The 26,052-nt window shown below is 44.3% G+C and overlaps 1 protein-coding gene across 1 annotated transcript in view; it reads left to right on the forward strand.

Moving 5' to 3' along the window:
* Positions 1-211: 211 nt before the first annotated feature.
* The window catches only part of LOC111979251 (ski-like protein), a 32,965-nt gene continuing 7,124 nt past the window's right edge, over positions 212-26,052 (forward strand). The window contains 10 exon segments of the mRNA XM_024009657.2: positions 212-337; positions 2,595-3,695; positions 3,698-3,733; positions 3,736-3,787; positions 3,789-3,816; positions 3,818-3,868; positions 3,870-3,920; positions 3,923-3,937; positions 24,539-24,643; positions 25,136-25,221. Of these exon segments, the coding sequence (XP_023865425.2) occupies positions 2,783-3,695; positions 3,698-3,733; positions 3,736-3,787; positions 3,789-3,816; positions 3,818-3,868; positions 3,870-3,920; positions 3,923-3,937; positions 24,539-24,643; positions 25,136-25,221 (1,337 nt within the window). The 5' untranslated portion in view covers positions 212-337; positions 2,595-2,782.

Genomic DNA, 26,052 nt, shown 5'->3' on the forward strand with positions numbered 1-26,052 from the left:
ATATGTAACCTATTTAAATATATTACAGGTCTGGACATCAATGACAGAMCGAATGGGAATCAAAACAAATCGTTATGGCCGGTGAGAGAGCGCAAMATTCTCTCTCTGTCCACTGCAGATGTAGGCTACACAAACCAACCAGACTGCGAGACAGACAGACAGAYACCCCTGCACTGTTTCCATGACATGCCCAATTCGAGTCTGGGTGACGTMTCTCYGTTAGTGATGTGACGTCGCGGGGCGCTAGATGTAGTGGTTTCTAGCTGCATCTTGTTGACGGTCGGTATTACAGAGGAGAACCGAGAGAAGAGGAGCCGAAACGACCTCATTCAGGCAAGTCTTTTTAATCGGGTTTCGKTACGTGCTTATTTGCTTCTATGTACATGATGAAATGGGTAATGTTATGTATCGGGTGGTGAATTATTTGACGGTTTACCGAAATGGACGCATGCTTTGAGGGTTTAACAAGCGTTCGCTAATTGTTAACTAGCCTAGGCTAGTTTGCTATGGCTTCACACAGCGCTGGGTGTGTAACAGTAGTGGCTATGCTAACCTAACCTGGCTAATCCGTTTGCCCAGCTCGGATATAACGTACATTTTTGTAGCTAAAGCAATGCTAATTCGAGCTATCGAATTGTCTTTCTCTGTTTTCTGTTACGCGGTCCTCAGATGTGTTGCCATAATAATTGTAACGTTATTGGTTTCCTTACATTTGATACTCAATATATTCGCTTTTTTATGTTTTATTTCCTTAAAGACAAGTATTTATCGATGTTCGAGGTGTAAAATACACCACACAGCCGCCTTTGCCAGCTAATTCTCATGTCGGCTCAACTTGCTGCTACAAGCCGGGTATTTGGTTCTACGTTCAGCTAATGTTAGCTGGCAATTGTAGGTAGCTAACTAGGTCGATAGACAGTCTAGTCGCAGACGGTAGTTTAGCCAGTGAACGTCATTATCAGTGCTGTCTGCATACCAGTGCCATCGTGGCGAGCCAGAGGGAAGGGGGCGGGTGGAATGGAACCGAGCGCAAGCTGTGCGCGGTGTCCTTGCTAGCTACGAAGAAGGGGGTGACACTCCGCGAGATGGAGAAAAAAAAACAGCAATCAACGATATTTTTTTGAGAAATAGTTAGTTTTGTTCGAATATTAATATTGTCTAAAAACCTTTCTTAGCCGAAACTATATTATTTCGTTGCGTGGGAAAAATGTCCGTTTTGTTTGTAAATCCACGCAGGAATCACGGGTGGTGAAGCTTGCATCGCCGCATACCTCCTCGCATTGGTAGTAATGTAATTATTACCATACTGCGACCAAAGCCTGATCTGTGGTCCAACTTTTTGTACCCCGATAGTGCTAGCTTTGGTGGAAAGATCTGGCGGCGGTGTACTTACTGGTTCTGGTATAATCTAGCTAACGCGTTAGTGTTGTCGCTGTAGTCCGCACACAGCTACATTTGAACTGCCTAAACGCATGTACAGTCTCTTCAGTTGTTATATATATATATATATACACACATTTAACCCCATTTTGTATTTGGCAGCCGATTTTAAGTGGATGATATTACAGTATAAAATACATTGGTCACCCACAAGCATAATACGATTGTAGCTTTATTGGAGGGTGGTTGTTTACACCGCCCAATGTTCAGGGTTTCCAGTGAAATGTTGTAGCCACATATATATGTAAATTTTCCTAAAATTGGATTACAATACAATTTCCTGTTAATAAATCCGTCGTTTATAGATGTAGCTAGGTATGAACAGGGTTGCTATTTGAATTGATGCAGTGTAAATGCAGCTAGATTCCGGGGCATAGGGAAAATGCCTCGTTCAACATCCATTCCATGTCACGCTGTGCATTTCGATAACAATTGAACCGGTTGAATGAGAGCCTTTATACTCCTTTATCAATTGTTTTCACATAGTTGATGGGGTCAGCKTGGGGTTACCAGCAGAGCAGACGTTGGCTTGAGGACAGCAAGCAGGACAACTGGTGGGGTTGGGGAGGCTGGCTATTTGGTCAATTTAGAGCCATTTGGGCAAATTGTTAATTTGATTACCTAGGCTACACCAAGTGTGAACTTTTTTTGTCACAGTATCTAGTGACCGAAAGAAGGCCAGAGAGAATTGCTAGATTCTAGTTGTTGGTTGTCTGGCCACCTGGTTGGTTTTACTTGACAAAACTATCACTTTCTGTTGGCAATGAAATGGTGTGGTGGGTGAAAACTTGTCATTGCCCCATGGGGTTCAATGACAAGGGCTGAATGGGCAGATGTTTGGGTGGTGAGATATGTTAATAGCCATTTGGCCCCCAATGGGTCTATTGAGCCACTCAACCCCCAACCAGGATAGCCTCCATAAAACATGTAAACACCTTCAACGTTATTTTATGCTCAGAGAAAAGGGCATCTGATGGGATGGTCTTCTACTTAGACAAATAATTTCAGATGACATGAAAAAGGCTACATGCAGGCTAAACATAGTTTGAGTTTTACTAGGGAGGGAAAAAATGTAAATGTTCACTCTTCGGTTTGTGTTAACTCCTGAACCATTCCACTCCCCCACTGCCCCACCTCTCGTCCCCTACAGGAAGCAGACATACAGACAACAATCTGAACAGAAACACAGCAGTCTCCACCATGTACCTTTCTGAACACCAGAAGATCTGGAACATTTGACACGAGAATAAAACAAACAAACAAAACCCACATTAACTCAAAGGGTTCTATAAATCCAAGTGAAGCTGGTAGTGGAACGAAACGGACCTCTATCAACGCCGACATGGCCAGTACTCAGACGAGTCTGAAAACCTCATTCAAAGATCTGACCTCGTTCAAGGGCAACATGAAGCGGCTGTACCGAGAGAGGCTAGAGGACGTGCCCATCAAGAAGAGGCTGATGGCTGAGATGAACCTGAAGCGACGCAGCCTAGACACCCTGCCCCAGACCCCCAAGGTGAAGAGGGAGTCTGGGGAGGAGCACACCCAGCCCCGGGAGGCAGATAGAGSCATGGATAGATCCATAGAGATGGACAGTAGAGGGGAGCTCCAGGTATGTGGAGCCAAGGCTCTGGATCTCAGTCCTGGGCTGAAACACACACTGGCTGCCTTCACCCTCAGCAGCCAAAGCTCTCTGGGGGGCCCAGCAGCCTTCTCCGCCCGCTCCGGCCACGAAGCCTCCCCCGAGGTCAGCCCTGATTCCTGCTCCAGCATGGCCCCTCTCCCCTCCCCACCAGTCCTAGGAGGTGGACCCCTCTTGGTGCCCAGCGACAGCTCCACAGAGTTAAGCCACTCCCTTCTAGAGGGTGAATCAATCTCCTGCTTTGCTGTCGGTGGGGAGAAACGCCTCTGCCTCCCCCAGGTGCTCAACTCGGTGCTCCGCGACTTCTCCTTGCAGCAGATCAACGCAGTGTGCGACGAGCTCTACGTGTACTGCTCGCGCTGTGACGGTGAGCAGCTCCACATCCTCAAGGTGCTGGGTATTTTACCCTTCAATGCTCCGTCCTGCGGCCTCATCACCTTAACTGACGCCCAACGCCTCTGCAACGCCCTCCTCCGCCCGGGGGCTGTCCTCCCCTCCGAACCCGTCACCAAGCGGCCCGGCCAGGGGCTCCTAAAGGAGACAGAGTCTAGCTTCCAGGTGGAGCACCAGTGTCTAGGGAAATGCCAGGGTCTGTTTGTACCCCAGTTCTACACACGCCCGAGGCGCCTGTGTTAGTGGTGGAGTGCCAGCTGATTTTTCACCGCAGAAGTTTGTGATGCACTCACACAAGTCCCCGGACAAGAGGCCTGCACTGGGGCTTTGACTCGGCCAAGTTGGCCGTGCTACCTGCAGCTGGGGAGGAAGTATCTGGGAACGCCTGAGGAGGCCGCAGCTCAAACTGCTGCTAGAGGACATGAAGGACAAGTTCCACTACAACAAAGGACCACTGACAAAGTAAGCACTGATTTTCTTAGTGTGTGTGTGTGTGGTGTGTGTGTGTGTGTGTGTGTGTGTGTGTGTGTGTGTGTGTGTGTGTGTGTGTGTGTGCTGTGTGTGTGTGTGTGTGTGTGTGTGTGTGTGTGTGTGTGTGTCGTGTGGTGTGTGTGTCAGACTTTTTATTTTGTCAGTTCGTTTGGTTGCACTGTCGATACAACTACCAATAAATGATATCTATTGAGTCTCTAGAAGCCAGCCCCAACTATGGGTTTCATTAGGTGTGTGTATAAGACAGGGGACTGGTGTCACCCCTCCTGCTGGCTGTAGTGTAGTAGATCCGAGCATTTTGCTGCACCTGCGATAACATATGTAAATTCGTGTACGTGATCAATAAACTGATTTTGAGGAGGGGCGGACAGGATGACCACTGACCAGCTGGTTTCTCGCTCTCTCGGTTGGTCCCAGTGTGTGTGTGTGTGTGTGTGTGTCACGGGGAAGGGCATCATTTGTCTTCCAGGTCAGCTGGAGGTCACTAGAACCATCACTAGACAATAGGCCACAACACTAACTGAACTAGTGGACTCTTTCACAGACCTCTGGGCTTGAATGGTTTGGGTGACAATTTACATCCATTGCATCCACCCCGCTACACCCTTCCATATTTAAATTACTTTTAAAGTATTTTAGTTAATTGATACTTTTAGGGATGGTTTAAAATATATATATAAAAAAAATATATATATATATATTTGACCGATATCTGATATTTTCCTTGCCAAAAAACGAWACCGATACCCAATATTAAAGATTTTAGCTGCCTTTTTAAGCTGCTAAAAGGCAGCTAGTACAGTTAAATAGTTAACACACACACATGAACGCAGCGGTCTAAGGCACTGCATCTCAGTGCAAGAGGCGTCACTACAGTCCCTGGTTCGAATCCAGGCTGTATCACATCCGGCTGTGATTGGGAGTCCCATAGGGCAGCGCACAATTGGCCCAGCATCGTCCGGGCCGTCATTGTAAATAAGAATTTGTTCTTAACCTTCTTGCCTAGTTAAATAAAGGTTACACACACACACCACACTGGCCAAAAAGTTATTTTGTTAGCATTTACGTATGTCCCCATTACCAGTAAAACATAATCAAACCCTATTTCTTTCACTTACTTGCTGTGCTGTTTCATTGTTCGGATGTTTCATTCTCAAGCAGGATTTCTATGGAACGCCGTTTGGGTCTTTGCATGTCAAAAAAGATACAAATAACACTATTTGACGTGTCAAATAAGCTTGTTGACCAATCAGGACCTGAATATGACTGCACGTCACATAATAATTTAATGCGTTCATACACGTTTTACATAGTTTAATCAATGTGTAATAACTATCACTCGTATTTCATATGTTACAGGGATTCATCGATACATATGCTATGATGCTGCTAAAGTTGTCTCGCACCTACAGTGCTGGTCATAAAAAAAAAAGCKAGCTAGCTCATGGATGCAAACAATGTTCTTCCCCAAAAACATAGCAAAACGACATAATCTGTTTCAGTAGCTATAGTTAGCTAGCTAACTATTTAGCTAAGTGTCATCAGCTAAAATAACCCTAATTTATAAAACAGTTATTTGATTAATGGTGGTCAGACCCAATAAGGATTAGCCGCAATAGTGGACTTTGCGGTTAGCCTTCAAAATAAAAGTATGGCATAATTATATTTGTATTCATTTGCATCACTGTCAATGACATTTATTTTGAACGCAAMCTACAAATTCCACTATTGTGCCTAATCCTTATTGTGGCTAGCTTCATAACAGATAACCCGGTCAGGTCGAGCCTCACTAGCCAGGTGAAGCTAGCTGGCTGCTTATAACGTTAGCTTTGGGAAACYGAAGTAGCTGGCTAGCTATTTATTTTCATGAACTGAAGTTCAATTTCAATAGGCGAACAACAAGTGGCAACCTAGCTAATACTTACGCACAAGGATTCCTAAATCATTGCTAAGAATAATGAAAATGACTGCAGTTTCTAATGGTCATTGTTTTCAGGCTGGTTGTATTGGTGCTAGCTAGGTACCAAGCTAAAGCTATCTACCCCAGAAGTTGCGGTCGAACAAATTATGCTTTATTACCAACGCGGTATTGTAAACTCATTGTTCTTCGCCGGTGTTTGCTTGTTTGCAGACTTTTTTGTACAGCTTTGACAGTGCTACTGTATCTTTTTTGATACGCAAAGACCCAAACAGCGTTCCATAGTATATATGTCATGAAGATAATAGCAGCGACGCAATTACTTTGTAACTCCGGTAGGGCAACATCTGAAAAATAGCGCACTTAGTAGTGTGTACCGGTGCTCGTACAGTCGGCGAAAGCAAACATCACCCGCGACAGARAACAGTTGATTGTCAAGGGGATGAATTCCATTATCTCGGCTTTAATGGATTTCGCCTTTGAGTTGTCTCGCTGAAATGTTCTTACTCTTTCAAATGACTGCTCGATTTGTTGACTGCTCGATCCACACAGCAGACATTGTGGGCTAGGTTAGGAATGCTGTGTTGCACGTGTAGTGCAAAATTTTGCGTGGTGTCATTGCACGGTAGCTTTGACATCGGCGTTAAACTAGACATCGGGCCGATACCGATGTTGGCATTTTTAGCTAATATCGGCCGATTCCCATATGTTCACCGATATATCGGTGAACTCTCATAAATTTGAAAAATATCATGATATGAAATTTAGGCCATCGATTATATGCAACGCAGGACACGCTAGATAAACTAGTAATATCATCAACCATGTGTAGTTATAACTAGTGATTATGATTGATTGATTGTTTTTTATAAGATACGTTTTTTTATAAGATTGTTACGAAAACTTGAAATCGGCCCTAATTAATCGRCCATTCCGATTAATCGGTCGACCTCTAGTTGGAATATAGTGGACAGCACTTTGAATACATTGTTGTTTGACATGACACGACAAATGAATAAGCCAGGAAGGAATTATTGTGACAGGGTAGTGTTGGTCAGTGTTTCCCAGGGGATCCTATATGATGTTACATTATGTTTTCCCATGTAACTATCTAGCTCTCTGGCTAACATATTCATGCTAAGCCTATTCCTTTCTGATTTAGAAGATACCGTTGTACAAACCACATGCCGATCTAGGCGTACACCAGCACTGGTATCCGGCTCTATTAGTTAGCTTATTACTGCATTGTCGGAACTAGAAGCACAAGTATTTCGCTACACTCGCATTAACATCTGCTAACCATGTGTGTGTGACAAATAMAATTTGATTTGATTTGAGCTACGTTTGCTCTGACTGAATACATTTAGCTAGTGATTAGCGTTAGCGGCTAACACAATTTATTTTAGTCATGTGCTATGAAAAGACAAACTAGCTATTTGCAGACAAACAAACTAATAGTGTGTGTCACATGTCACCAACATCTTGACCATACAGACTGCAGAGTGAACGGCAAGTGACGTGTTCGTGACTTCATGGTCGAGCAACAACATGCTCTCCTTGAGTGACGGGGCAGGGCTTGGTGTGGGAACCGGCATGCTATATCCAGGATCCTTGGTCTCTACCCTATCCTTAAACCTTAACCCTTTTAAATGTAAACTTCAATGGGGTAGGGACGTCCCAAGGATCCCAGATAGCAAGGATCAAAGCGGCATACCGGTGTGTGTGTGTATATATAGAAATAATACGATATACCGCCCTATAAAATGTTTTTTTTTTTTTTTTGACTGATTACAGTTTTTCCCAGTTTTTGCTCTCAAAACCACCAATTTTGAATGTAAAACAACTAAATTTTATGTTTCTAGTCCACAACAATACTTAAAACACATAAGGAGACTTTTGWGGTCTGGAAAAAAATTAATGTGTATTCTTGGGTGTAGTTACCATTTACCATGCAGGAGACCGTTGTTTGGTTAGCAATTTTTCAGTAGCGCTCATGTGATTGCAGAGTTTGCAAAACAAATGGCCACTGGATGTATGCAAATAATCATATCATWCTGCCGTGTAGGCATAGGCTACTTTGTAGTTAACATTTCATTTAGGAGGTTTTCCAAAGCTGTTCCATCTCTACCAGAAGGTTATCATTAGCATCACCGCTAGCAGCTACACAAAGTGGGCATTCCTGTTCCATTTCAGAAAGTTGCAGGAAAATACGAATCACTGGTTCATTTTGTTCATATCTTATGTTTATCTTGGGCAAATTATCTTGGGGTGGCAAGTAGCCTAGTGGTTAGAGCGTTGGACCAGTAACCGGAGCTGACACGGTAAACATCTGTTGTTCTGACCCTGAACAAGGCAGTTAACCCACTGTTCCTAGGCCGTCATTGTAAATAAGAATTTGATCTTCACTGACATGTCTAGTTAAATTAAGGTTAAATATAAAAATAATTTTTTTTTATAAGTTCATTGCATTTAAGTTTATTTCATATACTTCAATAAAAAATGTTCTATTGTTGAATTATGTTTTAATGTCTTCGCAACGCGGACTAGGCTTAAGATGTTTCCGGGAAACCATCCTTTGATCTGTTTTTGTACCACCGAGCGGGAAGTGTACCGAAACAGGCAACCCAAGCCCTTGCATGGGGGAATGCCCATGTTGCATCACCACCCCCACCACCAGTGCTTTCCACTAAAGACCAAAACCCAAGGGAGGCTTCTACAGAGCAAAGGGGGGTTTTGATGTTTTTTTTCTTTCAGTCATTCTTACAAAAAAGAAAGTGACAGTGGGAGAGAGAGCAGTGCACAGGCCGGGACCTATAGAAATGTCAGACACCCTGAAGAAGGCACAGGGATGCTGAAACGTTGGTGTTTTACCCGATAAATTACTGGGAGTTTATACATATATATGGAGTGTGCGACTCTCTTTTGTTTTTATAGCTGAAAACATGAAAAGCTATAGATTGGTTCCCTTCCATTGACTGGTTCACATCCATGTCTCATGTTTTCTTCTTGACCAAACCGGACTATTAAGTGCGTCCCAAATGGCACTCTATTCTCTATACAGTGCACTACTTTTGACCAGGGCCCATAAGTCTGATGAAAAGTAGTGCGCTATCTATGGAATAGGGTGCCATTTGGGACGCAGGCTCGGTTTTGTATTGTTGAGATAAACACTGACTTTAATTGGTGTTTTCTAGGCCAAGTAATTTGTCTTCACTGTAGCCGCCTGGCACATTATGGGTTAAATAAGAGACTATGGACTCGGAGCAGACAGGCTTTAGTTTCTGTGTGAGTGTGTGTGCAGACAGGTGTGAGAACACTACCTGCTGTACAGTCATTTGGCACTCCCTGTCCGCTGTGTTTGTGTCTGGCAGAAAGAGAGTGAGGTTAGAGAGAATCCYCAGCCTCTCCCTGTGTGTTTGAAGTGTGTGCGTGATTCTGCCGGAAATACTGTCTGGTGTCTAGTCTAGTGCCCAAACCACATTCCTAACCCCCTCCCCTTTTTCTCTCTCCCTCTCCTCCCTCGCTCCTCGGCTTGTCTCACTTTCGTCTGAGAGAGTCAGACAGATCGACCTGGGGCCACTCAGTCACGCAGACACGTCTCCACCGCAGAGCAGACTAATCACACACACACACATCTACCTTATGGTGTATCATGTAGCCTACCGCTGAAGCTGTACGGTGACTGGTTAGGTAAGCCTGTCACATGCTATCCAGTCAGCGGTTCGTGCATATATTATGAGATTTTGTGATGTTTTRGTTAGTTTAGGTGTTTGGCTGTGTTTTTTTTGGTTGTTCGCTAGGGCCTGGACGATACCAGTATCGCGAGACTCGTGGCAAGGAAACAAAATACAAAGCAGATTTAACTTCTTGAATGAATCATAAATAATGTTTGAGGCATAAATATCATACCCCCCCCCCCAAAATGCTAACCTCCCCTGTTATTGTAGTGGTGAGAGGTTAGCATGTCTTGGTATGGTATTTGTGCGTCTGTGACTTTCTCACTCATCATTATTCACGATTCATTCAGGACTTACCGTATTCATGGTAACATCCATATTAATGTAAACGTGTTTAGAAACATATTCTATTCTTATTTACAGTAACAGTGACTCCAAAATGACACACTGCATTATTTACCATTCATTTCTATTGGGCACAAAATCATCTGAAACACAACCAAAACAAACAGCAAATGCACCCAACACATTTGTAGAGTCACAAGCTAGATGTAGTCATTGTGTGCTCTGAATACGGGACCAAATACAAAACTTTTTCCTTCTTTAATACACATACAACTAAGCRTACAAAACATTAGGAACACCTTCGGGTTATGGTTACCCTTTGGGTTAGGATKACCAATTATCAGTCGTTCTCTAGTAATGATAGTGTCAAAGGAGATGTTGGTGAGACAACAGACAGTCACYACAACAGATGACTATAACTGGCGGCTCTTTACAGTGTTTGTGTGTTTGGCGTCTGAAACAATGATGTAATGAGCCTGCGGGGATGACAAGCAGCTTGTACTTCCCTCTCGGACAGACACGCACGCACACAGATTGATAGGGTGTCTATGTTGGGAGGCGTTTTGTCTCTGTTCTCTGATTAGAGGAAAGCAGAAATTCCCAGTGTGTGACTCCTCCTTGGCCTAGTTGGCCTGGTTGTGAAATACCTGCTAGTCTGTCTGGAGGGACACAGTGTCCTGATACACACACATTCAGATTAGGAAAAACACTTTGTGACGTACTTGTTAGGATAGTGTGTGAGGCTGGGAACGTTTACATGTCTGTCTGTGTGCCTGGGAGTTGTCCAGAAGAGTCAGCCATGTTGCCCTATACCAATCCACCCCTGTAGTTTTAGCCCTRGCACCATGTCAGCTGTGGTAGACAGACAACACTCCTGTGCGTGTCTGTGTCGGCAGGTCCTAGACGACTGCCGTACAGACAGCAGACAGCTGCTTCTCTATGCTTCCTCTATTGGCTATTTACACACCAGTGACTTCATTACCACAGACCAGACCTGCGTTCTGTCCCATGTGCTCTCTCAAGTTCTCTCTCTCTCTCTCTCTCTTGCTCTCTAATCAATAGGCTTTATTGGCATGGAAAGTGTTACCACATACATTGCCAAAGCAAACAGACACATGTCAATGATGGTGCGGATTGATAATAGGAAGAATTATAATACTCAATAGCAATTAACAGGACAATGCAATAAGAAATGAATGAGGACAATAATGAAATAGTGAGAAAGACACAGGTAGCAATGTTATTACTGTGGTTTGTCATTCTGCTGGTTGTCCCTACGGGTGTGTCAGGATACAGGAAGCTACATCATTTGCAACTAATATGGCAAGAAGTTTTTTTTCTTCAGATTTTGTTTAAACATCTTGGTATTTGTTTTCAATTTTGTGGGGAAGAAAAAAAGATTGCCACTAAGTCTGTGTAGTTCTCGCAGCTCTCTCTCGCTCGACCTCTGAGGGCAGGGTGGGCACAACCTGTCCACTCTGGGTAGCCAGATCTGCCTGTGATGGCMGGTTTCTATTGCCAGTCTGTGCTCATTGAATCTGTACATAGTCGATGTTTTTCTAAATTTTCTAGCGTGTATCAAATAGCATGGAAGTTTACTTCGATACATTTTCCAATAGGTGATATATTTTGCTTTGTGATAATTTGGTTGGGCCTGATTTTCTGAGTGCTGTCCTGAGGCTTTATTGGGTTGGTAGTGGTTAGTGAACTTATCTTCAGGGCCAGCTGGCTGAGGGGACTCTTCTCTATGGCACCGCATGGCTTTTGAGGGCTTTGTAATTATAGGAGTGGGGGTCACTTGTCTGTCTCTTCCAAATCGTTCTAGACTAGAGCATTCTACTCTCTGCAGAGTTCTCGAACAGATCTTTCCCACTTCGTGTCCGGAGCCCTGCCCCACCACTTATTATTATTATTATTATTATTATTATTTTTAAACAGTCAACGTCCCTGAGGGCCCAATTAGAAGACCGTAGCAAAATAAGCATTGAAACAAGACGATAAGTCGATGCTTACATAACTCAGCAGAAACCACTCTCTTGTTTCTGTCTCTCTTTCTCTCTACGGCTCAGACATGCAAAACCCTCATGCAGCACGCCTGTTATGAAGCTTCTCCTCCGTCCTCCAGGAGAGCTAATGGGCGTGCAGGCTTTTATTACAGTTCCCCTCTAACAAACCACATTTTAGAAATGAGCTGCTCAACCGGACCTTCGCAAACTGTCTCTGATGTGTTTGTGTTTGAGCAGGGCTTGATCAAAAGCCTGCACACCCAGTAGCTCTCCAGCCTTAGGGTTGACCACGTGTGTGTGTTATACAGTTGACTAACAACAACGACAGGAGATGCGTCCCAGTGTTGTTACCACAATACGCTTACTTTTTTTGTAAATACATAGAGGCACTGCCAATTGTTGATCATGGAAATTTGGTTAAAAGTCMTGGAAAAGTCATGAACTTCCATCTGTCAACATGTGTATGAACCCTGCTCTCCTCTCCCTCTTCTTTCCTCCCCCTCTTCGCTCCTCTGCTCTCTTCTTCTCCTCGTTCAGGGGGAGACTAACCTCACAAGACCTCGTCTGAACGAAATGCTCCGCCTGTTTACAACCCTCATGTTCAGCCAATCACACGCTAGGGCCGGCCTCCTCCCCATGTCTCCCTCTCGCTCCCAGCCTCTCTCTCTCTCCCCCCTCCCCCGTGTGGATGTGTTAGTCTATGGATAGTTTTTAAAACGTTTTTTWWTTATTTTCCCTCTGCTGTAATAACAACCTGTTCACAGTTGTGGTTGTAGATGTTTAATGAGAGTCACTACGTTATTTCTAAACAGCCCCAGCTAAGGAAATACTAATGATGTTTTTTGACTGTAACACCAGTGGTTACACTAGTGTTTACACTAGGTGTGTAACGGTTCACCAAACCCATGGTTCAGTACGTGTTGCGGTTTTTGGGTCACGTTTCGGTACAGCTGGAAAATGAAATGCCATTGACAATTTTCCGCAGTCACAATGTTTCTTGCATTGTCTGTTGAGACCGGATTGTTATAATGTGCCTCAAGTTTCCACTCYGATGCTGTGTTTGTAGCCATGTGGGCAGGTGGGAATTTACCAGATGTGAAGTTGTATGTACCAGTTGGATGCGTTCATGTGATTTTGAACTCATTGAGAAATGCCGATTGGCTAATGGACAGCAAACTGTGTCAACCATAAACTAAAAGTACAGCTATCATGCTTGTAGACGAATTATAGAGTTAAAAAAACACATTAATAGATTGCTTTTTATAAATAATGTTTTGTTGCATTTAACTGCAGAAAATGCTTTTTCCTTAGTAGGTGACAGAGGTCACCATGTGGGAGAAGTGGGTGCTCAGGATGATAGACAAGTTTCCCMCTAGTAATTACCRGTTTGAGGGCYGTTAAAATKGATTTTTCCCAGTTGTATGTGGTAAATTCCCACTTTCCACTTGGCTACGAACGCACCATGACACTGCTTTCTTCAGTGCCAGATGGGTCCTTGAAGTTGACATTTTAAAATGGTTAGGGAAGGGTTATGGTAAGGGTAGAGGTTCGGGGTAGGGACGATCCAGGATTGCACTGACCATGCCAGATGTGTACTTGTGACTCTCTCTTGTGACTGGGGTAATGTGATGGGCTAACACAACACATGGTGCATTGGCCAATTSAATAAAAACTTTGGCTTGCTTAYATAGAGCGGGTACTATCTGTTTGCAGAAATGGGTGCAAGAGGGAAGTTCGTAATGTGGGTCGAGCACTTTCATGAGGTGCTGAAACCCTMTCAACCACTGAGAATGGGCGCATATCCGCCGCTATAAACCAAAGACTGTAAAACTATAAAGCGCCTACGTATCACCCTTTTTAATTTCTTTGACCCGGTCAGAATCGGCTGCCAAGTGCTGCTTGAATGCAGAAGGGAGACCGTTGTTTTTTTGCGTTTATGTCTTTCTCTGGTATACTGGGGGGGGGGATGTCAGCGTAAATATGTCAACATATTGGAGGTGTTGGCAGCTGCATAGGCTATTCTCATTGAGYGTGGCGACATGYTGTTAACATTTTATCCACAACTCTGTCCGTCAYCGTTTTAATCTACTGGGAAGCCAACATTTTTCCAAACTGTTGATTTTAAATGCTGATTTGAGAATCCTCCTGGTTTATCAACCCCACCACTCACCATCGTACAGAACTAGTTCCCGGCTGCGCCTCACAAAAGGACAGTTTGAAATGTGCCAATTAAGATGATAGTTTTGCATACGACGTGCGCATAGGCTCTAGTTTTAACGGAATAACCTGAAATGTTTTTTCAGCTCAGATTTACTCGAGGCATTTAGGCCTACAACGCAGCAGAGGCATAGCCTGTTACCTAGTGTTTTTTTTATATTGTAATTTTTTTTTATTGTATTCGTTCAGGTTCACGGGTTGAATGGTACGGTACGTGTACCGTTACACCCCTAGTATACACCCTTGTGTTATACTAGGGAAATTGTGTTTCGATAGCTCTTGGGTAATACACTGAGGTAAATCCTGTATGGAAATGCGCCGTAGAATTACTAGGGAAACTTCACTTCCCTCCATAGAGCTATGCTCCTGCCCTGTTGTTTCTGGCAGTGAGGGGCCCTGTCAGGGGGAGGGGGAAGGGGTTCTCTAACTGCAGCTTGCTTCATACGCACTCCAGCCCAGAGCCAACCAGCCAGCCAGGCAGTCAGGCAGCAGACTAAACACACACAAACACGCCTGTTCCCTTGTCTCACTACCTAAAGTCGACAGATAGACAGAGCTGGCTCCAACAACATAAAGGAAGGCGGGCGGATGGAGAGGAGAACATGGAGATGAGGTTGTTAGCATGGAACCAGGGTTGTGTCCCAAATGGCACCCTATTTTCTATATACAGCCTTGTATGAGCACCGATCAAAAAGTAGTGCACTATATAGAGRATAGGGTGCCATTTTAGAATGCAGACCAGAATAATAATGTGTAGCTCGTGCTAGTAGTACATAAATGAATTGACCAATGAGAAGATTAACTGCCCAGTGTCTAGTCTCCCAGAGCATCCAGAGACACACACACACACACACACATACACACACACACACACACAGGAACATATTGAAACTGCACATACTCTAGTCTCTGTACATCTCTTTTCTCCGTCCTTCTCTCCTTCCACCATCTATCTCTCCATTATACATGATGCAAACATGGGAAGAGGGAAAAGACCATATTCCATTAAAGGAATCCTCTTCGCTCCACTTTACTACTCCTATGTCTGCAGCAGGTTCTGTAATGGCTGTCATTTCCACGGGGAAGCGATGATGTGCATCCTAAATAAATTATGCTTTTTATAGTGCACTACTTTTGACCAGTGCCCATTAGGGTCTGGTCAAAAGTAGTGCACTATGAAGGGAATAGGGTCAGGGTCTGGTCAAAAGTAGTGCACTATGAAGGGAATAGGGTCAGGGTCTAAAATTAACACCCGCCACCTGCCAAATGTCGGTAGATTTTGGAATTGGCAGGTAATATGTATATTTCTCCAGCCACGTTGGTGGGTGGTCAGGGCTCCACGGCGCACACATTTCACTCGCAGTCAAGTATGAGCACAATTCTAGCGAAATGAATGAAGCAGTAGCTGTTTTCAAAGTGTTTCTGTCGTTTTGTTTCGTCGCTGGTAGCTAATCACACAGAGCTATTAATCCAATAATACAGTTKAAGTCGGAAGTTTACATACACTTAGGTTGGAGTCATTAAAACTCGTTTTTCAACCACTCCACACATTTCTTGTTAACAAACTATAGTTTTGGCAAGTCGGTTAGGACTTCTACTTTGTGCATGCCACATGTAATTTTCCCAACAATTGTTTACAGACAGATTATTTAACTAATAATTCACTGTATCGCAATTCCAGTGGGTCAGAAGTTAACATACACTAAGTTGACTGTGCCTTTAAACATCTTGGAAAATTGTCATTGCTTTAGAAGCTTCTGATAGGCTAATTGACATAATTGGAGTCAATTGGAAGTGTACCTGTGGATGTATTTCAAGGCCTACTTTAAAAAATCAAAAGAAATCAGCCTACAAAATTGTAGACCTCCACAAGTCTGGTTCATCCTTGGGAGCAATTTCCCAACGCCTGAATGTACCACATTCATCTGTACAAACAATCGTACGCAAGTATAAACACCATGGAACCATGCAGCCGTCATACCGCTCAGGAAGGAGATGGGTTCTGTCTCCTAGAGATGAACGTACTTTGTTGCGAAAAGTGCAAATCAATTCCAGAACAACAGCAAAGGACCTTGTGAAGATGCTGGAGGAAACGGGTACAAAATTATTTATATCCACAGTAAAACGAGTCCTATATTGACATAACCTGAAGGCCGTTCAGCAAGGAAGAAGCCACTGCTCCAAAACCGCCATAAAAAAAACCAGACTACAGTTTGCAACTGCACAGGGGACAAGATCGTACTTTTTGGAGAAATATCCTCTGGTCTGATGAATCAAAAAAATACTGTTTGGCCATAATGACCATTGTTGTGTTTAGAGGAAAAGGGGGAGGCTTGCAAGCCGAAGAACACCATCCCAACCGGAAGCACGGGGCATCATCATGTTGTGGGGTGCTTTGCTGCAGAAGGGACTGGTGCACTTCACAAAATAGATGGCGTCATGAGGGAGGAAAATGATGTGGATATATTTGAAGCAACATCTCAAGACATCAGTCAGGAAGTTAAAGCTTGGTCGCAAATGGGTCTCCAAATGGACAATGACCCCAAGCATACTTCAAAGTTGTGGCAAAATGGCTTAAGGACAACAAAGTCAAGGTATTGGAGTGGCCATCACAACGCCATGATCTCAATCCATAGAAATTTGTGGGCAGAACTGAAAACGCGTGTGTGAGCAAGGAGGCCTACAAACCTGACTCAGTTACACCAGCTCTGTCAGAAGGAAAGGGCCAGAATTCACCCAACGTATTGTGGGAAGCTTGTGGAAGGCTTCCTGAAACGTTTTGACCCAGTTAACCATTTTAATTGCAATGCTACCATACTAATTGAGTGTATGTAAACTTCTGACCCACTGGGAATGTGATGAAAGAAATAAAAGCTGAAATAAATGTTTCTCTCTATTATTATTCTGACATTTCACATTCTTAAAATAAAGTGGTGATCCTAACTGACCTAAGACAGAGAATTTTTACTAGGATTAAATATCAGGAATTGTGAAAAACTGAGTTTAAATGCATTTGGCTAATGTGTATGTAAACTTCCGACTTCAAATGTATATATCCCGCACAGCCACACTGCCTGGCTGGGGAGCTGTGCGCACTGTGATTCGGCTTAAGATTCATTTTTAGAAGTGCTGTTCCCAGGCATGAAAGTTAGTGTAATTTTCTCCAATGTTTGAGTTTGCTTCAACTGCTAGCAAAGATTGGCTACTGGTCAGATTCTCTACCTCAAAGGCACACKGTCACTGAAAGACTTGAGGGCTTGAGTGTCCTGCCCTCGTTGCCACGGTAACCTCCCGCCCTTAAAGTGGCAGCTGAKTTTTTTTTTGTCTGGTCAGTGATACTCAGGTTACAAAAAAAAAGGAAATAAAATGCATCAATATACCACATCACTTCGTACTAGTAATACATGTATTGTTTAACAAACATTACAAAGCATGCTCATCCCTTGTATGTAAAACAAAAAAGTGTAATTATTACAAAATATTTTGGCTGGTAAAAAATTTGAGTGGCTGGTTTTCTTTTTTTGTCGTCTACCTGCCACAGTGGCTGGTGGACGAACAAGTTTGTTTTAGGCTCTGAATAGGGTGCTATGTGGGACACACCCATGGTGGTGGTGTTGTGTGATTATGTATTCACACTGTGTGTGTGTGTAATGGCGTGTGTTAATGGTATGTGTGCTGGTTGCTGGTTGCTCTCATGTCCTTTTTGTTTTAATGAAAGCAAGTTTGTCCTCATTTTGGTTGGTAGCTCCCATGTCAACATGGCTGCCAATGTGTTTGAAGCTTGCTAGTTACAGTAGCAACAGTCTCGCATTACCTTACTACAAAGTCTCGTTCATCACTATGGCTTAWTGGGGAAAAAACACGAGGAAGCCTGGAAGCAGAGGCGATAGAGGCTGAGGATCTTCTTGCGCGCTAGCTGCACTTACACCGTGTCCTCTCTTGTCATTAGTAACCTCAGGAGAATCTCCTCCGCCAACCTTTTGTGCTCCCAGAATAGAGCTGTTTTCCCTCCTTACCCAACTGGGTGCTGACAGTCAGGCCTCTAGTCGCGAGGTAGCTGAGGAAACACCGCCTTTAGGAGAAGTACTGTTGTTTCTGTTGTCATAAACGGATAGTACACACTGCCTATTGCACATCACTGAGACACTACACACACAGCATGTGTCACCCAAGGACATGAGGGTACAATCCTGTATAGTTTGGGCACGTTGGGGGTTTGAACGTTTAAACGGATCCTTCACGCTAAGAAGGGAAAAAAGAAAATAAATATTTTGACGTCGATGCAGAAAGTAAACAGTATAGTGGTTCAATTTCCGCCACAATTTAGAGTGTTGAAGTTAGAGGCTCGACTTCTCCACTGTTTTGGTGCCCTGGCTACCATGCTGTGAACAGCGTGAAGCGAACCTGTGCGGAGATGCTGTGTGAGAGCGTCGTGTTGCGTCTCGCTCATCTCAATATCCTAGCTCATTCATTGACGATAGGCCCTGCTTTACTGAAGTTGGGACACGTCGCAAGCCACGAAATTGCGAGATACAGCATTCCATTGCGAGATGCAGCTTTTGATTGCCGATAGATAGGCCTAGTGCACTGACTCTGCCTGGTGGTCGATCCTCTCTAGCTCGCTATGAAAGATGCAGGTATTTGTGTTCTCGGAAGTACGGCAACTAATCTTGAAACTCAGAAATAGGAGTCGATGTGCAAAGGAATCCACCACTACGTCATTGTCGTTAAGTTGGAGAAATGGCAGAGAAAGGCAAGCGACATGAACGAAGTGGAAAAACCAGTATTTTTKTGTGTTTTGTTTAAACATTCAGATTTTTTCTCTCTCCATCTGTCACATCCCTAATGTACGTTACTTTGTTGTTACTGGACTGTGAAGGTATGACGTGGGGCCATTATCAGCATGCTCGAGGGAGTGACACACTCTGTGTAGTGGCATCATCAGGGTTCCTATGACACACAGGCTATGGTACCCATGGGCAGAGGGGTCAGGGCCATATGTCCACACACAGACACAGCTCCCAGCCTCACTTGGGTCACTTCCTCCCCGTCACTGCTCTGGTGTGTGTGTGTGTGTGTGTGTGTGTGTGTGTGTGTGTGTGTGTGGTGTGTGTGTGTGTGTGTGTGTGTGTGTGTGTGTGTGTGTGTGTGTGTGTGTGTGTGTGTGAGCTGCATCACTTGCGTGTTCCATGCCCTCTGCTTTCTCTCTCTCATCACAACAACACAACACAGATTCATCATCAGATGGGATTCTGACTGACAGGAATCAATTCCTCCGTTTGTACATCCATGAGAGAAATACAACTGTACTGTACTCCCAAAGCAATATCCCTGGTGTCTGTCCTGTCCGTCTGTCTGCCTCTGTCCCTTTACTGTTTGTTTACGTTTATGTGTGTACACTGTGGTGTGCGCACTGTAAGGTGCGTCATCATCCTGTCCTCCCACTCTCTGTGCGTTTTTTTTTTTTTGATGACCTCAGAGGTAAGCAGTGACACTGGGTAATTCATTATCTCGACGAAACTAGTCTGCAGACTAGAGGAAACTAGTCTTCAGCCTGGGATGGCTGAGAAGGGAGGATTGGACTGAGTGGCTGGGAGGGGCAGACGGAGTGTGTGTGTGGACGCTGCCACTGATGACAGGCGTCTAGACAGTCAGTGCCATGTGGGCCTGAAAAATGTGCCTCAGGCCAGCAGCCAACTCTGGTCAGGAACAAACGTGTGTGTTGTGTGTGTGTGGTGTGTGGTGTGTGTGTGTGTGGGTGTGTGGTGTGTGTGTGTGTGTGGTGTGTGTGTGTGTGTGTGTGTCGTGACTGATATTTAATCTGTATGTCTGTCTGCTTTTGTATTTTTCCTTCCTGTGTTTGTGTCTGAAGAAAGAGACAGAGGAACAGTGTGTGTCTTTAACCAGACAGTCCACAAGGGTTCTCTTTCAGCATGTTCTTTCGGGCACAGAGAGAATGAAGTTGAGACACACACACACACACCCACACACCCACACACACACAACACAACACACACACACACACACACACACACACACACACACACACACACACACACACACAGTGAACTCTGATACTGCTCTAACAACAGTGAGCTCTGGAACAGGATGTGGTAGACTGCAGACAGGGCGGACCCACTGACTGCTGTGTGTGTGTGTGTGTCTTTTTCTCCCTTGTTTCCCGTTCGGGGAGACGGAGAATGCTAACCCAAACAGAGTTTTACTTCCTTGTAGAGACCAGCTCCTGTCTTTTCCTGGCCCCTTCTTCTTAACCGTCTAGAGTCTAAGCCCTGTCTAAGCCGGGGGAGGGGTGTTCTAGGGTAACATGGAATTGTTTTAAGATGGTCATGCCAATGATCATTTAGCTATTTGATTTAGAATTTTAAGACTCCTTAAGTATCAAAAAAATCKGAATAATTATTGGGTGAAACAATGAATTTGGCATTACTGCTATTAGCCAATACAAATGCATTGAATAACATATTCACTACATGGAACAACAGATATCCCTCCCCAAAGAAAAAACGTATTTTTTATTTTTAAGTGTCTGTCATATATCTGAGAGATATAAGAAAGATCAGCAAACTATTTTTAATATTTTTTTTTATATATACATGTATGTATCCCTTTATTTTAGGAACGAAACTATCTTTGGAAAGTATTCAGACCCTTTGACTTTTTCCACATTTTGTTATGTTACAGCCTTATCCTRAAATGGCTTAAATTAATTYYCCCCCTCATCAATCTACACACAATACCCCATRATGACAAAGCGAAAACAGGATTGTAGAAACTTTTGATCATTTATTTGAAAAACACCCCTCATCTATTTTACATACCCTTTTCAATGAGACTAGAAATTGAGCGCAGGTGCATCCTGTATCCATTGATTGTCCTTGATGTTTCCGMAACTTGATTGGAGTTCACCTGTGGTAAATTCAATTGATTGGACATGATTTGGAAAGGCGCACACCTGTCTATATACAGGTCCCACAGCTGACAGTGCATGTCAGAGCAAAAACCAAGACCTGAGCTCAATGAAATTGTCCATAGAGCTCCGAGACAGGATTGTGTCGAGGCACAGATCTGGGGAAAGCTACCAAAAAATGTCTGCAGCATTGAARGTCCCCAAGAACACAGTGGCCTCCGTCATTCTTAAATGGAAGAAGTTTGGAACCACCAAGACTCTTTCTAGACCTGGCCGCCCTGTCAAACTGAGCAATCGTGAGAGAAAGGCTTTGTTCAGGGAGGTGATCAAGAACCCTATGTCACTCTGACAGAGCTCCAGCGTTCCTTTTGTGGAGATGGTTGTCCTTCTGGAAGGTTCTCCCATCTCTGGATCACTCCACCAATCAGGCGTTTATGGTAGAGTGGCCAGACGGAAACTGCTCCTCAGTAAAAGGCACATGATAGCACGCTTGGAGTTTGCCAAAAGGCACCTGAAGTACTCTCAGACCATGAGAAACAAAGTTCTCTGGTCTGTTGAAACCAAGTTTGAACCCTTTGGCCTGAATGCCAAGTGCCACGTCGGGAGGAAACCTGGCACCATCCCAAGGGTGAAGCATGGTGGTGGCAGCATCATGCTGTGGGGATGCCTGTTGCGCACGGCACCGCACAAAAATCAGTCAGAATTTTGAAACTATCTAACCAGAAACTTAATTGTTTAAAACCTGGACATTTTGTGTACTTTTATGAAGCGGGTCTTTGTTTCAAAGTAGCCTAGCCAAAATTGGACCTTTAGAAATATTTAGGAATTATTTGATAAACACCATTTGAAACGAGCATTTTTCTCATGTTCTTTTGGTTTTCAAATGAACTTTTTTCAAATTGTCCAGCAGCAAAGGCATAATCCGAATCATATAAGTAACCCATGCTAGTTGATGATAATCATATAAGTAACCCATGCTAGTTGATGATAATCCTAATCATATAAGTAACCCCTGCTAGTTGATGCATCTTTAGATCTCCCCTCTTTTCATTTCTAATGGATATTTTAATCTCTTGACACATGAAACCGCTCACATGTGCGGTGCGCTTTCGAGAACAATGTTTTCCCACCAATTGTATTTTTGGAACATTTCCGCGTAGCCTACATCCACGTCTGCATTGCTGAGCTTATAATAATGAGGTCGAGACGAAATGATARCCCATTGTTGACGTTATTAAACATGGATGAAGTGGCGACGCGTGTGTACAATTGAACTCCTGTTCTTCGGGTTTGTCTAATTGTCCTTTTCCAACTGTTGTGCGTTGACAATGAATGTAGTTAACGTTAGCAGCCAGCCTAGTACCTTTACATGAGACGATGAATACAAAAAGGTCACCGGTGAACCTGGTGTTTTTTTTGGACAGTCTGAGTGAACGAGTTCCTTGGTTCATTGTACTGAGAGTTAACTATTGGTCTTCTTGACTCTAAATCAGTTTCTTTTCTCTGGCTTCATTGGGGAGTGTTTTACATCAGGTTGATCTTTAAATTGGTCAGCGGTGTTGAAAACATTATTATGGGATGATGCATTAACTTCTCCAGCGTACATTATAGTAATCGACATTGTGTTTTTTTAAGAAGATAAATACATATTTTATTTCATTAGAGACAAATACATAGTATTGTATGAACTGAAAGAAGCCAATCATTTCTCAATAAAAATTGAAAACATAAAAACATTTTAGAGTCCCCACTACAACAAAGAAATAGTTAAATGCATGTATTTTTGTCCTTGAAAAATTACATTGAAATACCGTCAATTCCTATGGAGTTATTATTGGCGGACGGTGACTTCAGAACAGCGCCCCCTGTCATTCATCTAGTGAATACATGTATATCATTGGTCTGACCCTCCTCAGCAGTGTATGAGATGTGGAGTAGAGACATGAACCCTGGCAGTGTGTGTGTTTGTGGCTGGTAGATTATAACAGTAGGGGAGACCTGTTCCTGTGCCTAGAATACTAATCCACATTGTCATACAGCTTGGGATTGTCATACAGCTTGGGGTTCTCACACATAGCTAATTGTGTGTGTATATATAGGTATATAAGCACACATGCTCACACACTACAGAGTCACGCAATAATCCGTTTGTGTGTATGTATATGTTTAGTTTATAAGTCACATGCACAGGGTTACAGCTGTGTCCTGGAGTACAGGCAGTGAGCACCCAATGGTGCGTTGGGCTGAGCGTACCACCCTCTGTAGAGCCTTGCAGTCAGCGGCGGTGGAGTTGCCTTACCAGGCTGTGATGCAGCCCGACAGTATGCTCTCTGGTGCTCCTGTAAGAACACTGTGAGTGCCCTCGGATGTGTGTCACATCAGCACCGGATTCTAATGGTTCCCTGTTTCTCCCTGGGACTCCTGATGTGACTGACTACCCCCGCGCCGCCACCCCCCCCCCCACCACACACACACACACACACACAATAATGAAGTTTGTATGAGTTGTATTCGGGTCCTACGTGAGAGGCCTCATAACGACCTGTTGTTGTGGTCTGGTTTAATATGAAGAAAGGTGATGAAAAAAGAGGAGGAGAGGAAAAAAGGAAGGAGAGAGAAGGGGAGGAATGGAAAATGTTAGAGGGAGCACGACTGCTTGCTCAGCCACTGGCAGTGGCTGATTGCTGTTGCTTACCCCTCCGCTCCTGCTCCTCTCATCTTCTTCTCTCTCTCTCCCCCCCCACCTCTGCTGCAGTATGCACTGCCTCTGAGAAATACAGCAAACAATTTCAGACACAGACAGCGCACCCCATACACACACTCAGGAATATTCACACTGGCTCAGGTGAGGTGTATTTATTTTTTTATATATTTTTTGCATTAGTACATTACACACCACACATGTATGTAAACACACACATGGCCAAGCCTAATGCAAAAACACACATACACCTCTCTCTCTTACCTACTACGGGCTTTTCTCACGCTTCTCTCGTGCTCTTCATCCCTCCTTCCCTTGGCTGCGTGTTAGAATTGTTATTGAGCTGCGAACCGTCCTGTTGCATTAGTACTGTGTGTGTGTGTGTGTCAGCCCTGTCTGTCCGCGATGAGCATTAACACATTAGCTCATGGCCTCTTGCTGAGAGTGACCTGGATTAAAACACACACGCACACAACCGGGCAGCAGCTCCAGCAGAGCGAGATTGGACTGCGTGGCTGGGAGGGGGCAGACATTTTTGTTGTAGACATAAAACAACCGATGCCTGTGTGTGCAGTTAATGCTGTTCTCCCCCCCCCAATAATTGAAAAGTCCTGGAAAATAATGTCTTGAAAAAGAGTGGAAGCCTCTGGCTAACCGGCGTCATAACACAGAGGCCCGTCTCGCTCTCTCTCCAGTGTCTAACCCTCCTCTCTCTCTCTCTGTGTGTGTGTGTGTGTGTGTGTGTGTGTGTGTGTGTGTGTGGTGTGTGTGTGTTTCAGAAGGTGGAAGATGAGGACAGGGACAGCCAGGTGAGGAGATCGCGTCCTCCTGAGCCTCTGGTTTCTCCTAATAGTAAACTGTCCGACAGCGATGCAGCAACCAAGGTACACACACACACACACACACACACTTGCCACAAGGTACGACACACACACACACACAGGAAGCGGTGTACTGCTGACGATGTAACAGGTTGAATTGACTACACCCTAACCTTCCTCGAACCCCCTACGGCCCTAACCCAACCCCCCCTTGCCACGTAACCCCACACAAACTGGGGTCATTCCCTAAAACACTCTCCTATTTGAAAAAGCACGTCATGCTCACTCTCCTTCTCTCTCAACCCCTACGCCACCCTCCCCTAAACATACATGGCCATTAAAAACACATGGATTTTTCATCACAATCTTCTTTAACACGCACACACAATTATAGCTACAAACATTGACATTCAGATATAGGTTTCATATGATAATTAATAAACATCTACAGATCTCTTTTTGGTTTTATCTTTGTGTGATTTTAATTTTTTTATCTACAGTATATGAACATGTGTATTAATGTGTGTATTAATGTATTATTATGTTTGTTTACAGGCTAAAGCCCAGGCTACTCTGGTGTTCAACCGCTTGTTCCCCCACATTAAGGAAGAGCCTGGYCACCCTGCCATGGTCCATCCCAGGTACATTTGTTTTCCTATTKTCATATATTTTAGCCCACAATGGAGGCTAATCTTCCAAGAGTCCCGKGGACTGGCTAGCTACAGTCTTCCTCCTGTGAAGACCTGGCCCTTGAGAATCTTTTCCAAGTAACTTTCCCAACATCCTCTCGGGGACCGTTACTAGAGCAGTGCTGAAACCCCGCTCTGCCCCTCACCCTGCCTCCAGTTGACCCGACCATGGGCCCGTGCCAGTGTGACTTTCTGTGGTCTTCTGATCAGTAATCGGCTCCAGATTCATGTGGAGACTAGCTGGATTATAGGAGGCATGGCAGGGCAGCATGTGACCGCAGGGAGGAAACAGACAGGCTAGACTATGGGATTACAACTGACCGCWCGACAGGACATGTCTGCCTTAGACTTCAGACCCGACCAGACCAAAGCTGGTTTCCCCGCATTCGGTGGTTTTTACAATGGTCGCTACTGAAGTGCACCGTTAGAACCGAGTGTTTTCTAGAACACCAGTGCGTCTCGCTAGCCTGTGAAAACTTGCCCCATATTAAAGGTGTGCACTATGCAGAAGTCGATCTGCCATTTCGWGGTTGCTAAAATTCGAATCGTTTTGGGCTTACCGAGTGCTGTAGCGGGCTAAGGCACTGCAGTGCTGAGTCCTGGGGCCGTGACCKGGAGCCTCATAGGACGGAGCACAATTTGGTCCAGCGCCGTCCGGGTTAGGGGAGGGTTTGCCCGGGGGGGGGGGCTCATCGCGCTCTAGCCTCTCCTTGGGCCGGGCGCCTGCAAGCTGACTTCAGTCGTCGGTCGAACAGTGTTTTCTCCGACACATTGGATGACTTC

The sequence above is a fragment of the Salvelinus sp. IW2-2015 genome, linkage group LG19 (genome assembly GCF_002910315.2).
Source record: "Salvelinus sp. IW2-2015 linkage group LG19, ASM291031v2, whole genome shotgun sequence".
NCBI lineage: Eukaryota > Metazoa > Chordata > Actinopteri > Salmoniformes > Salmonidae > Salvelinus > Salvelinus sp. IW2-2015.